This window comes from Crocuta crocuta, unplaced genomic scaffold, assembly GCF_008692635.1.
Source record: "Crocuta crocuta isolate KB4526 unplaced genomic scaffold, BGI_CrCroc_1.0 scaffold67, whole genome shotgun sequence".
Taxonomy (NCBI): domain Eukaryota; kingdom Metazoa; phylum Chordata; class Mammalia; order Carnivora; family Hyaenidae; genus Crocuta; species Crocuta crocuta.
The window spans coordinates 1,090,760-1,105,762 of NW_027531896.1; the positions used below are offsets into that span (position 1 = coordinate 1,090,760).

General features: G+C 41.0%; 1 protein-coding gene across 1 annotated transcript in view; it reads right to left on the reverse strand.

The window, feature by feature from the left end:
- TMEM87B (transmembrane protein 87B) overlaps positions 1-15,003 on the reverse strand; it is a 47,086-nt gene that overhangs the window by 30,972 nt on the left and 1,111 nt on the right. Inside the window, exons 3-8 of the mRNA XM_077773497.1 lie at positions 14,864-15,001; positions 11,251-11,311; positions 6,074-6,165; positions 3,701-3,838; positions 2,476-2,529; positions 654-744 (exon numbers count right to left, since the gene is read on the reverse strand). Coding sequence (XP_077629623.1) covers positions 654-744; positions 2,476-2,529; positions 3,701-3,838; positions 6,074-6,165; positions 11,251-11,311; positions 14,864-15,001 — 574 coding nt within the window. The remainder of the gene's footprint in view (positions 1-653; positions 745-2,475; positions 2,530-3,700; positions 3,839-6,073; positions 6,166-11,250; positions 11,312-14,863; positions 15,002-15,003) is intronic.

A 15,003-nucleotide genomic window follows, 5' to 3' on the forward strand; every position in this document is an offset into this window, starting at 1 on the left:
GCAAAGCCTGGCTTCACCCCTGTGTCCCTAGTGGATGAAACGGAGCAGGATCCTCACATGCTGTTTGGCTACTACTGGTCCAACAGACGCTCACTCTGCAAAACGACAGCCGAAGCAATTCAATGCTCTGTGAAAGCATTCACTCCCTGGAAAACTGCTTATTATAAGCCCACTCTTGCACTGGCGGGGGCGGGGTGGGGGGTGGCACGAAGCTCACTGACCACAGAAGTAATCGCCAGACAGGACTCCTAAACTACAGACAGAGGCTTTAAAATAAAAATTTTAAACCCCTGGTGATGGCCATTTTCCTGATATAGAATACAATCTACTTCAACTACAATTAAAATGTTGCCTACCCATTTCTATATGAGAAAAATTTTTTTAATCTGAAAGGATGAAAGTGTTATATCCCACCAGAGTTTGAAATTTTAAAAATTTATCTTAATTTTAAATTTCCAATTCATTAAAAAATATCATAGTAAGATAAACAAAAAGTTTTAAGTATCTCAGATAAACAGGTCATTTATTTTTGTGATTAATGGAGATTTGGTTTTCAATGATGTATTTTAACAGAAAATGTAAATTGAGGTCAATGACAAAAACACAGAATACAGTAAAAACAGACAGCAAACATGCATGCAGTTTAAATATACCATTCAAATTCCATCTTGCATCTGTTTTGTCCGTTTTCACAGAAACAACAAATATATGAAACCCATCTCTCTGTGTTCTGGCTATTACATCCTGAAACAGAAAAAAAAAAGATACATATCCTTTGTTATTTAAAAAAACCGTTATAGAAAACAGTTCAGGGGCACGTGGGTGGCTTAGTCGGTTAAGCGTCCGACTTTCGCTTAGGTCATGATCACGCGGTTTGTGGGTTCGANTCACCACATTTTAACACAACTTATAGTAACTGAATTGGGTTACTTTTCACTGTTTTAAAATTTTTAAAGTTTATTTATTTACTTTGAGAGAGAGAGAAAGAGAGGATGAACAGGAGAGGGGCAGAGAGAAAATCCCAAGCAGGCTCCTTGCTGTCAGTACAGAGCCTGACATGGGGCTCAAACTCACAAACCATGATATCATGACCTGAGCCAAAAACCAAGAGTTGGTCGCTTAACTGACTGAGCTGCCCAGGCACCCCACTTTCCAGTTTTAGAGCAATGAAAAGAAATGCTAGGTAGTGGAGGGGCACTGGACACTGGAAGGATTTTCCCCATTGTTTTCCCCCCATGGTCCTCTCAGAATCAAAGCAATGAAAGAGGAAAAAAGCTTTTCTACTCTTCAATTTTTCTACTTTTAATATTTCTTTTTTTTTAATGTTAACTTATTTTTGAGAGAGAGAGAGAGAGACAGTGTGAGCAGCAGGAGGGGCTGAGAGAGGGAGACACAGAAACTGAAGCAGGCTCCAAGTTCTGAGCTGTCAGCACGGAGCCTGACTGGGGCTCAAACTCATGAACCGTGAGATCATGAACTGAGCCAAAGTCAGATGCTTAACCAACTGAGCCATGCAGGTGCCCCCTTTTAATATTTCTAAAGAATCTCCCCCAAGTGTTCCCATTTTATGACTTACTTAATATTACCATTCAAATATCTTTTTCTAATACTACTCTTCCCATGTTTTATCATAATATTAAGTATTCAGTTTTTAAATGTGCATGGTTTTGAACTAAACTGGGGGAATTAGAAGTCAGATAACATTGTTAGAAAGACTGTACAGATTTAGGACATAAGTTCAATTACTTAAACCCTTAAGATCTATGGTACTGGCGGTCCTGCTGGGAAAGGACTCTGCCCACTGTAATGCCTGTGAATGCTGCAATGCCCCCACATAACTGCATCAAACTTTTCACATCCATCCATCCAGAATATTTCCTATCGTTCCATTTCCTATGCCTCCACCTGCGACACAGCCTGTGCAAAGCAAAGAGTTTGTTCCAGCCACTGCAGAGTGAATGCCTTTCTTCTATGACACTACTCTTTAAGATGGTTGAAAAACATAGGAAACACGAAGGGTCACAAGATGAAAACAAACGTTAAACTCTCCTAAACCTGCCTTCATTCCCTATACACAGCTGCTTCCAACCCTCTCCACCTCTTGGTCTTCTGACTTTTAGAATTCCCCCAAACACCAAATTTTCTTCTCTCCCCGGTGCTACACTCATGGTCTCTATCTATTTATTTCCATCCTCAGTGATGGTCCAGACCAGCCCACTGTTATGCTAGGCATTTGAAAAAAGGCTGCTAAGCAGTTAACCTTAAATTACAACGTAAAAAGGAAATTTTAAACAAAGACAGAAACAAACATGTACAAAATTCATATAGACACACACAAAAATATACTGTTTGAAATAATGTTTCTTTTTTCCCCCCCACTTCTAATAACTCTACTATCATTCTCCAAGTATCTATTCTTTTCAGGCTTCCTAGAACCTGTATACATTTGATTTAAAGACAAATAAAATGACTTACCGTTGATCCTTCCTGGTTTGAAACATTTCTGATATTTGTAACTAGTTCTTTATTCTGGAAAAACAAATAGAATGATTCCATTTTATATTGCTGCACTTCTATGGGGGAAAGCTGTCTTAACAATTAAGAAAAAAACGTGTTAGGAAAAAAGTAAAGATTTGAAAGCTAAACACCAGAGAACACATCTCCTTGTAGCACAAACATGAATAACAAAATCCTGCTTTTGAAAAAATTAAAAAAAGATTTTTAATCTTTATTTATTTTTGAGAGACAGAGAGACAGATGCAAGTAGGGGAGGAACAGAGGGAGAGGGAGACAGAGAATCTGAAGCACGCTCCAGGCTCCAAGCTCTGAGCACAGAGCCTGACGCGGGCTTGAACTCACGAACCTCAAGTTCACGTCCTGAGCAAAGATGGACGTTCAACTGACCGAGCACCCCATTGAAAAACTATTTTTTAAATCAGGATAGTGGTTACCTTTGGTGGGGAAGGTGTTAGGACTTAAAATGGGAGCATAGGGGCTAAAATATTCTGTATTTGATCTGGGCCTATACTCGTGTGTTCAGGTTCTGTAAATTCATCAAGCCATCCACTTCTGATATGCACACTTTACCTTTATCGCACCTCAGTATACATTTTAAGAACCCTTTACTATTTTTACCAAAGATATATTTGCATTTCAGAATTTACAGGACAAAAAAATAAGATAAAATGACCCACAGCCCATGGATAAGTGCTGTTAACATTTTAGGATTTAATATTCCAAACAGGGAGGGAAGTAAGTACATAAGAGAAGGGAGAGTGTTCAAGTAGCTTTAAGTGCTGATAAGTCAAGAAGGCTGACAGACCTTGGGTAAGACTAAGAGACCACTGGATCTCACAACATGGAGATCACTGGAAATCTTGACGAGCTGTTCTGATAGTGATGGGGGCAAAGGTAGGACTGGAGTGGAAACAAGAGAGAGTGACAGATGAACGGACAGCAGATCAGGATGGGAAGACGAAAGGGTTCTTCTTCAAGACTATTGTTGCAAAGGGGCTCAAAGAAACGGAACAATGGTGCCAATGTCTTACTTATTACCTACTACCACACATTCAAAAGAACTTAACCTAAAAATAACTAAGCACCTTTCTTCATCAAAATGTTGAGAGAATAGAATTTAAGTTACTACTTATATTCAGTGGGAGTACACAGTAAACTCTACTTTGACAACACAGATACTCACATTCAACGAGGGAAACACCTGTAAGTCACTGTTGCAATTTATGTTTTCATATTTTGTTGTCCAACATTCAGCATTCTTGGAATAATGACCACAAAAGTCTTCATCGACGCTAGGTTCATGTTTTTGTGATAGTTCCTCCTATTCAAGGCAAAATTCTGGGTTATAATTTATTTCCATGCTTCTTACTGAAGAAGATAAGTAAAACTTAACATCTAAATGAAATCAAAGATTTATTCAGTTTGGAGCACTTGAAAACATACAGAACAAAATACCGAAAAGAAAATATTAAAAAAAATTTTTTTAATGTTTGTTTATTTTTGAGAGAGGGAGAGTGAGTGTGAGCGAGGGAGGGCAGAGGGAGAGGGAGACACAGTATCTGAAGCAGGCTCCAGGCTCTGAGCTGTCAGCACCGAGTCCCACACAAGACTCGAACTCACAAACTGTAAGATCATGACCTGTGCCAAAGTCATATGCTTAACCGACTAAGCCAACCAGGCACTCCAAGAAAAATGTTTTAAATATAATTTTAAGTATGATGAAGTTATCATGACATGTTAGCCATTCCCATACACTCAGATACAGTAATACATAATGCAAGCATAATCTTACAGGAAGAAAGGCGATTAAGGTATTTACACAGGAGATGGCTCATGGAGAAATAAGAAATATTTTGTCCTGAGGCTAATCCCATGTATAAAAAGACTTTCATCTTATCCCATGTATAAAAAGATTTTACAAAGAAAAGCAGCATTTAACAATGAGGAAAGATAAACCAAAGACAGATGTAAAACAAGGCTCCTAATGGCAGCTTCCCGTCATCAATAGAAGGTTAAGCTGGCTTCGACTGGCCAGTGGGAAACAATTTGAGCCAAATAAATAAAAAATAGTAACAGATTATAACCCATCATAACAAAGTAAAAATCAATGAATCCATGCTGATAACTGCTCAGGTGACTGACAGGTAAGACAAGAGGAAAAGAACAGGCTCATCCTCATGGCAGAATGTTAACTAAGCAGAAGAAAATATGAAATTACAAAATCACCACTGAGCAATTATCAAAGCAATAGCTGATTCATCAGGCAAGACTCAAAGGATGTTCAGATAAGAACTGATGAAAAATCAGGACATTCATACACAAGTACAGAAGTATCTCTTCACAACTATTGTTAACAGCAAAGAGAAAAGTAGTAATTCTACAGTGGACAAACCTGGCAGAAACATCCTTAACCAGGAGACCAAAGTTAACATTACCAAAAATGGGACAAACCAGAATTCTCCGGTACTCCTGCCAAAAACATAACCTGAATCTAATCATGAGGAAACACCAGAAGTGCTGGAGCTGAGGAACATTTTAGAAAAGTAAGTGGCTTGTATACACCGAATACATCAGTGTCATATTGTGAAAGACAAAAAACAAAAACAAAACAAAACGCTGGAAAAAGGCATTGAGACCACAGACTGGATCTTGTACCAGGAAAAAAAAAATACAACAACAAACTGCTAAAAAGGGTGTTTTGGGAACACTGGCAAAACATTAAAAAGATCTGTTTATTAGATAATAGTTTTGTATCAGTGTTAAATTCCCTAAATTTTATCACTGCACTGTGTAATCTAAGTAAACGCTCTTGTTCTTAGGAAGCACACTGAAGTATTTAGTGTGAAGGTGTAAACTACCTGGGGAAAAAGTCACAAAAGCAATATTTGAGGACAATTGCACCCCAAATGGAAACACATGCATCATTCAAGCTAGGAGCACACAGACAACAGATAAGCCATGAAGGAAATGACTGTGAGCCACCATCAGGAGACCTGTCAAAGGAAAACACACTGCTGAGGGACGCAGGAGGCCAGTGGACCACGCAGGGGCAGGAGAAATGCAGCCGGGCCTCTTTCCTCTTCTCACACCCTCCCCTCCTTTCCTTGGTTGGGGGGGGAGGGGTCTCCTTTCCTCTCCTCACCTGTGAGATAGATCTACTTCTACTCACTAAAGCTACCTGGCTTTACTAAAGTTCTAGGTGTCTTATCACTAACTTTTTGAATGAAGTGAAACTTTGACATTTCTTTCTTAAACTACGTTGATTTTTATTTGTATGTGACCCACAACACCTTTATCGACAGTTCCTACATGCCTGATTTAAATACTGAGAAAAATTTTTCATAAGACAAAAAGAAAACGAAAGGATTTGTTTCCTTCTCAGAAAGCAGTATACTTTGATAAAATTAAAGCATTTCAAGTCCCAAAATAAATCTGTGGCACCTTTAAAATGACAATCTATATTTCTGGCCTCCTCACCTGATGAGCTAATAAATCTTTACACTCATAATTTTTCCCTCATAGCTTTATATACATTAAATATTTGCATTTTACTTACCTCCAGCTTAGAATATTCATTTTGGCAGGTATAATACTTCAAATGCCACTCGATGGTAAGCTTCACAGGCCCAGAACAACTGAATGACTTAACTGTTTAGAAAAAGGAAAGTCTTGTTGTACAATAATCCTATATATACTCCTATATAAGCTTTAAGTTTTCAAGAATGTAATTTAAAATAGGCTACTGTAGTGAAACGAGTAAAATATTACCTAATTTCTCCCCAAAAGTCCCTACAAAAATGAAATTCATCAAATTATTATAATTAACCAAATACTATTCATTTCATCTGTATGTTAAATCCAGCATTAAAATGAACTGAGTAACTGAATATGCTAAGTCACTGCTTTCTGCACTCTAAACACTACTCTTCACTAACTTATTCATTCAAAAAGTACTGAGTGAGCACCCCTTGTGTGCCAGAGAGACATAATGGTAAACTAGAACAATCACTGTCCTTGATATTAGAGGTATTGGGGAGGGAAGGGTTAACAATTAAACACACCCCTTTGACAGAATAAGAGGCTGAAAACAGGGAGTCCAAGAAGCCCTGGGCAGGGCACCTAACATAGTCTAGGAGAGCATAAGGGGGTACTGACATGCTTACTGGAGGAAAAGACCTTTAATGTGAAGAGTAGGAGTTAGCTAAGGATGAGGAGGGTAGAAATAGTACATACAAATGCCCAGGCAGGGTGTTGAGAGCAGGCATGAGTATGGCCACCTGAAAATAGTTTGCTATGGTCAGAACACAGACTGGGGAAAGGGGGAAGAGCTGAAACTGGAGAAGAGTGCTGGAGAAAAGTCAAAAGGGGTACTATGCTCTGCTAAGGAGCTTTCGTTTATTTTGGATATTACAAAGTAACACCAAATGTTTCTGGTAGGAGGATAACGTGATTAGACAGACTGAGAAGGATTAGGTCTAGAATTAGGAAGAGCTCTTTTGGGAGTGTCATCACAACATGGCAGCTGGCTTCCCAGAGAATAGGTCATCAGAGAGACAGAGCAAAAAAGAAGCCACAGTATCTTTTATGACCTAGTTTCAGAAGTGATATGCCATTAGTTTTACCATATTCTCTTAGTTAGACCAATCTTGATATAATAGGGTGGGGGACAACATAAGGTCATGAATACTAGGAGGCGGGGATCACTGTGAACCATTGAAGACTGGTAACCAGAAGGAATCCAAACCGAGCCCTGAAATTACAGTTCAAGAAGCTGAGGTTGGTAGAATTTCTGGGGGAGAATACTCAAGAGTTGGGACCTGCACAGAGAGAGAGTAAAAGAAATCTGGACAGACATACTATTGAGCCTGCCGGCACAGCAGCCAGCCCACGTGTAGAGAGAAGCCCAGTCATTCTCAGAGGTCACACAGGGTTGGTAACGGAGTTTCCACTAGCCAGAGTGGAGGGATCTCATTAAATATACCAAGCATTCAGGAGAAATGTAGCAGGGTCACATCTTAGGAGTGGTTCTACAGTAAAGGCTACTCCAAATCCACAGTTGGAAAGGATCAAACTGACCCAAAAGAAACTTAGCTGTCTGCCAGAACAAAGTCAAAGGAATACAACTATATAATACAATTATTGCACTTAAGAAGGTAACATTCATGATATCTACCATCCAAACAAAAACACTAGACAGAAAAAGAAAAAAATGACTCATTATCATGATTAGTCATTATGACAAAAATGGAAGAGACAAAGATGATGAGCAGAGAAGAATATTAAAAGAGCTGTTATAAATATTTTCTATATGCTCAAAGATGTAAAGGAAAATATGAAAATATTGAGAAAGAAGATATTTTTTAAAAAGAACCAAACTTCTAGAGATTAAAAAAAATTACAATATCCAAGAAGTTCACTGTATGAGATTAACAGAAGATTAAATACTGGAAAAGAAAAGATCACTGAACTTGAAGACAAAGCAATAGAAAGATTCAAAATGAAGCACAGAAAGAGACCACAAAAAAATTAACAAGGCCTCAGTGATGCATAAGACAATATAAAGCAGTCTAACGAATATGCAAATGGAGCCGCAGAAAGGGAGGACAGGGAGGTGGGGATATAGTGTCTAAATCCATGATCCAATGTAAAAGATGAGATTTTTTTTCAGTGTGGATATCAAGTTGTTCCAGCATCATTTACTGAAAAGACTATTCTCTCTCTAAAGAATTACCTTGGCATCTTTGTTGAAAATCAACTGACCTTATAAATGTGGGTTTATTTCTGACTCTCTGATCTGTTTCTTTTTTCTTTAATTTTTTAATGTTTGTTTATTTTTGAAAGAGAGTTTCTGTTAGCACAGAGTCTGACATGGGGCTCGAGCCCATAAGCTGTGAGATCATGACCTGAGCAGAAGTCTGACACCCAATCGACTGAGCCACCCAGGCACCCCTCTGTTCTGTTTCATGGTTCTATCTGTCTATCCTTATCCTAGTACCACACTGCTACAATTACTGAAGCTTTATGTAAGTTTTGAAATAAAATAGTAAAAGTCTTCCAACTTTTTTCTTTTCTTAAAATTGCATTGACTATTCTAGGTTCTTTGCACTTGCATATAAATTTTAGATATAGTCAACTTCTACATAAAAGTCAGCTTGGATTCTGATTGAGATTAACTGAATTTATAGACCTATCGGGGGAAAACAGATGGTAAATGGTCGCTACAGAGTTTTCATAGATGCTTTACCAGCTTGAGAAAATTTCCTTCTATTTCTAGTTTTCTAAGAATTTTTATCATGATGGCTGTTGAATTTTTTCAAATACTTTTCTGTACATATTGAGATGATTATATAGCATCTTTCTTTTATTCTGTTTAGGGGGTGAATTACATTGAGAGATTTTCAGCAGCAATTCCACAAGATTACATCTTGAATGGAGTAACAAAAGAGCGGTCACCTAATGGAAAGTCAGATGTCTGATCTACCAAAAGGCATGGACACATATCCAAAGGACTAATTCTTAGATTTTCAGGCACTAAAATCTGGTTCTGTGAGAACACAGAGCCTCACTCTCACGCCTTCATTACACCATCAATTCAGATGTATAATCTAGAATGTCCAATTAGTACTTCAAATGAACAGTAACTGTAAAGTGGTTGTGTAATGATTACTCTCCCTTCAGCATGTCTGTCTTCCTGGATACCCAAAGGTGATGAACGTTGCTTGATGAGCATGGCACCTGAATGAGGAGGCTCAGATGGATACTACATCTACCTTTATCAGCCACACGTCATACCTACAGTCACAGTTCAAGACCTCTCTTCCATCAGTACTATTAGACTCTCTCCTTTGGCCTAACTAAACCCTCATATATATTTATATATTTCTTTATGCTTTTATTATTAACTCTCTTCTGCTGCCTCATTCTTTCTTTAGATATATTAATATCACTGTCTCGAGAGTGGTCTACTCTTAAGCTGATCTCAGATTTAGGTATTGATTTTTTTAAATCAGATTATGTATTTCACTGGTCCATATCACCTTATTCCCCCATGTCAGTTTTTTCTCTGCAACAGTCTCCTAAGTCTTACTTGTCTACACACTGAAATATGAATTTACTAAAGCAGATAGATGCCAATTTTTTTTCCTCACCCACCTTGGACTTCAATTTCCTCTTACCAAGTTGTTATCACCACTGATAATCTATGATATCAATAAACTGCCTTGAACCACCTCTGCTGTCTAGCTGATGGCTGGACAATTTCCTTTAGCAAAGACTCACATATGGCAGAAGCACCCAACAAATGACCTGAGCATGCTGTGATAGAGAAAAGGGAATGGCTTCAGATCCCCAGGAAGCCAATTTGCTCTACCCAACAAAAAAACTGCTCCTTATGCCAAAACTTTAACCTTGGCAACCAATGTACCCTAGTCAAGTTACTGGAAACAATAAGAGGAGTCAGACCATAGTAAATATGATCTGCTGTAAATCCATCAAAAATGTTGAAAACCTTGGGGTGTCTGGGTGGCTCAGTCAGGGTGCCTGGGCGGTTCAGTGGGTTAAGTGTCTGACTTTGGCTCAGGTCATAATTTCACGGTTCGTGAGTTTGAGCCCTGCATTGGGCTCAGAGTCTGCTTTGGACCCTCTGTCTCCTTCTCTCTTTGCCCCTCCCCCACTCGTGCTCTTTCTCTCAAAAATAAACATTTAAAAAAAATCTTTTTTTAAAATTTTTATTTATTTTTAATGTTTATTCATTTTTGAGAGAGGAAGAGTCAGGAGTGTGAGCAGGGAAGGGGCAGAAAGGGAGACACAGAATCCAAAGCAGGCCCCAGTCAGCACAGAGCCCAATGCAGAGCTCGAACCCACAGACCATGAGATCATGACCTGAGCTGAAGTTGGATACTTCACCGACTGAACCACCCAGGTGCCCCTAAAAAACTTTAAAAATAAAAAAATATATTGATAAACCTCAAGATCTATGATAACCTGGTAGTTCTCACACATCAATATTTACATAAACAATATAGTCCCTAACAAATAAGTTCACTTTCGTAAGCTCAAAATACTAATTAAAATGTTAGTGTGTAGTAATTTTTACTGTATTTTAGGATAATGGGTATATTTATAAAAGTTTCAGGGACATAAAGGCTTTACCACAATCACAACATTTCATATACTCATAAAAGGAATTTATCTAGTTTTAAAAGCTGGGATTCAGAGTCAAATTTCACAGAAGCCTACTTTATTACACATTAATTATAATTTTTTTTTAATGTTTTATTTTTTTCTAGGAGAGAGAGACAGACAGCATGAGCAGGGGAGGGTCAGAGAAAGAGGGAGTCATAAGCTCTGAAACAGGCTCCAGGCTCTGAGCTGGCAGTCAGCACAGAGCCCGACGCGGGGCTCGAACCCACGAACCGCGAGATCATGACCTAAGCGAAAGCCGGACGCTTAACCGACTAAGCCACCCGGGCGCCCCAACATTAATTATAATTCTTAAAGAATTATTCATATTACATTTTTTGAGACAGGATCAGAAAAATCCATTCCTAAAAATAACCAAGTCTTCACTGAAACAAAAGAAACCCTGAAAATCTTACAACCACTTAAAAACAAATTATTTAGCCTAGTTTAAAATATATATTAGTTCGAGTAACATATCAGTTTCTATTACATTACATGACCTTATTCATTTATAATATAGTTACGTTAGTATTATTAGTTTATTGTACTTACCAGAAAACCTGATTTCTGTAGAGTTAAACATAGTTTTTCTAAATATCAGAGGTCCTGATTTCTAAAATGAAAAACAAGGAAATAAAGAATGATCTAGTTAAAAGTTTTTTCTCTATTTAGGAATATAGTTTTACCCTGGAAAATATACAGTTCTAACCCTTGCACTCCTGTGACCAACATGAATTATTTTTAAAAATAATTTTTAAGTAATTAAAAAAAAGTTTTAAAATCTGGTCATATCACCCACTTGCTTAAAATCTTGTCCCGTAGATCTACTCTCTACTAGGCTGGGGAATGGCCCTGCCTCTAGCATCTCAGTGGGGGGCCAGCCCTGCCCCATTGCTGCTCCTCAGGCAGGGGTCCTACCTGTGCCTCTGCAGCTGCTCTCGGGATACTCATATGAAGGTACTTATATGAATGTAACCATCCCTCTCCCTAACTGTGTACTTAAAACAGACCAACTCTTACTGCCACTTACAGGTCCCTGCATAATCAAAGGCCTGCCTACCCGTCTTCGCACCTTTCTCTCAGGGCTTCAAAAGCAGGATACTACGCCTTTTTCCCCTCAGGAACTTAGTAGTCAATCTGAAAACTGACTGAAAAAACCCTTCCCCGTCACTCTTTCTTCATCTTGTTAATGACTTCTTACCCTTCTCAGCCCAGTTCAAGAGTCCCCTCCTCAGGACGTCTTCCATGAGGCTCCACACCAGGCCAGGCCTTCCCTTCCACGGTCTCTAGGACCCATCCTTCACAACCCTTGCCACAGTTAAAACGAAATAGTCTATCACTTAGTTATTTAATGTCTGCCCTCACCAAGAATAAAAATGCTGTGCGAAGGGATTGTGTTCAATGAACAAGAGGTTAGGAATGAAAGAAAATGACAGGCCAACCTGTCGATAAGCTCCCACCCCAACACAGTTTCGACAACAAAATCCCCCAGCCCGGACCCCTCCTCTGAGCTCCAGATCCACCTGCCCAAATGCCTCGAGGTCATGTCCACAAGGATGTCCAACAGACCTTCCACACTAACCTGTCCTAAACCAGACACATTCCTCTCTGCTCCTCCACCAGCTCTTCCTACACTGCCCGTATTGGCTGCAGGTGGAGGTGACGCCATCTTCGGTCACCTCAGCCTTAGGTCCTTCCGGTCCCTCACCTCCATTGCCTAATCCCCAAGGCACGCCTACCTGATCTCACAAACACTTCCCCAAAGTAGCTCTTCCTCTCCATCCCTGCCACCATTGCTCCAATTCAGGCTCTCAGCATTTTCTCCCTACAGCTCTGCAATAGCCGATAGTTCTGCCACCAGATCTGAGCGAGCAGCCGCAGTGATTGGTACTTATCTCTAAAATCCTTCAATGGCTCTCCCTCATTCACACCCAAAATTTGTTCCTGGTGGCCTAATCCAACCTTTAAACGGGGTTTCTGTGACCCAGCAGAACCCCTTTTGAAAAAAGTGTTGAAGTAGTCGACATGATAAAAACATGGATTCTGGCTTCTCTTTTCAAAAAAGGAGACCTGGCAATTCTGTGCCTACACTGCCATGTAATATCCACCAGCTGGGGCCGAATGGTAGCTGCCCTTATTCAGAAGAAGCACGTAATCTATAATCCATCGCTCTCTCCAGGGCCCCCTCCTGTCCTAAATCTAGCTCACTGCCCTAAACATCACTGGCCTCAGACCCTACAGGTCCTGGAGTTTGAACTCCTAGCCACAGGCTCAGGGCCAAGCAAGCTCTGGGAGGTTTATGGTAGACTGAGTCCCCTCTAACACTCCTACCAGAACCTCACTTAGCAGCAAGATGAAGAATTTTCTGCATCACTGCTGCTCTACTCCCTCCTTCTTCCTCACTGAAGTAACCTCTACTCATCTTTTAAGACCCAGCGAGGCACCAACTCTAGGAAAAGGGGTTAGGTGACCCCTCAGTGCTCCAGCAATATCCAAGGAATGCTGCCACGTATGTAATCACTACTGATGAATCTGCTGTTCCTACTACTGTGCGAGATTCTTGAGAGAAGGGACTAAAATTCATCTTTGTGACAGCAATGGCCAGTCTAATACGCTGTGCAGTGAAGGTGCTCAAACTATTTGTTGACCTTTACAATCAAAAGAAGCATTGCTTGAGACATCTGCAGGACAGATTAATGAAAGGCTTGCTCTCCTTTCTTGTTCTCAAGGACAAGTCCCAACAACTTGAAATGGGGAGGAAAAATCAGCCTACTCCCTGCAAAGGGCTTTATGGACTGCTACTGACCTGATGTGGGAACCCCCCCCCAAAAAAATTACCTTCCTCATTCAGGAAGCAAAGTCATTCTTTCTGCAGCGCATCTGGAGTTGCACTGTTCAAAATATAGGTGGCAAAGATCTTTACAGATATGGTCAAGTAGTTTAACAATCTGTGCACAGCTCATTCACTTCCAATATTGTTTACTCTTAGTCTAGGATACTGTCATTCATTAAAGCAGCAGCAAGAAATCACGAGTGTAGCTCCTGGAGTTTTACTTTTACCGTCCAGAGAGATTCAGTAATAGAGATGCACACACTGCATCACTGGGGCATATAATGAAGGACCCTGGAAGAAATGGTAGCACGGGGTCTTAAAAATTCAAAAGAGGCCAACTTTCCTTCCTGCAGGACTTCTATGCTGTAGGGAGTATTTGCAGTCTCTGGTACTAAATGTTTCCGGTTGAGCAAATCAAAATACAAGTTTTGCTTTTAGAACTTAGACATCATTTCAGCGCATGTGGAAAATATTCATCTCAAAACAGAGCTGGGTGAGTCACCTGATTCTAGAAAAGCAGGAGATAAGGCCTCTGCCTGATTTCCTGCCCCTCTTTAGCAAGATTTTCCAAAATGCTACTCCTGCATCGCTCCTACATCATCTCCTGCAACTACCAGATGCCAAGTTCTCAAATATCCTGCCCTGGAAAGCAAGTTTCCACACACTCCTGCCTCCAGCCTAGCCTTTCAAACCCTCCGTAATCACACATCCCACCCCATCTCCATACACACATTCCCGGAACTGTGACAGGAGCCCTGGAGAAATTCAGGAACCGCAGAAGAGAGAAAGAGGGATGGGGTAGCTCTCTCGTTTTAGAGAAGAAAACGAAAGCGGCACACATACACTTTTTAAGTTTGTGCTGAGAGTGACGCCTTTGGGAAAGTCCTTTTTGTGGCCTCACGGGTGTGGCCCTGTGGCTGCACCCGGCCCGAGGTGGGGTCATACGGCAAAGATGCCGGCAGGAGTGCCAAAGGTTGTGGGGTTCGGGTCTGAATAAACGAGGACCTGATCTAGGCAGGGCGCGTCAGAGCATAGCCAGGGGCCAGGACTTCGAGAAAGGCGATCGGCAGGCACAGGGGCAGCGCTCAGAAGGGAGAGCCGTCCCCATGCACCGGCTTCACTGAGCCTCCCCAGAGCCCAGTCCGGCTGGAGGAGGGGACTCTCCACGCCCGTAACAAACGGAAGGCTCAGGGAGCGTTTCGGGGACCCGGAGCAGGCCCGGCAAAGAGCAGATGAACAAGTCCGGGGCCGGGAACGCGGGTCAGAGCGAGGCCCAGCGACGACCCTGAGGGCCCAAGACGCGCCACGCCTCTGTCTCGACATTCCACTTACGTCGCTGACTGTCGCTGCCCAGAGCCCGAGCTCGGGGACGGCGCTCACAGCCGCCGGGGCCCAGCACAGGAGGCAGAGGAAGACGGGAAGCAGCTGGGTCCCCGCGGGAAGGCGGGCGGGCGAGAGGGGGACTCCGAATC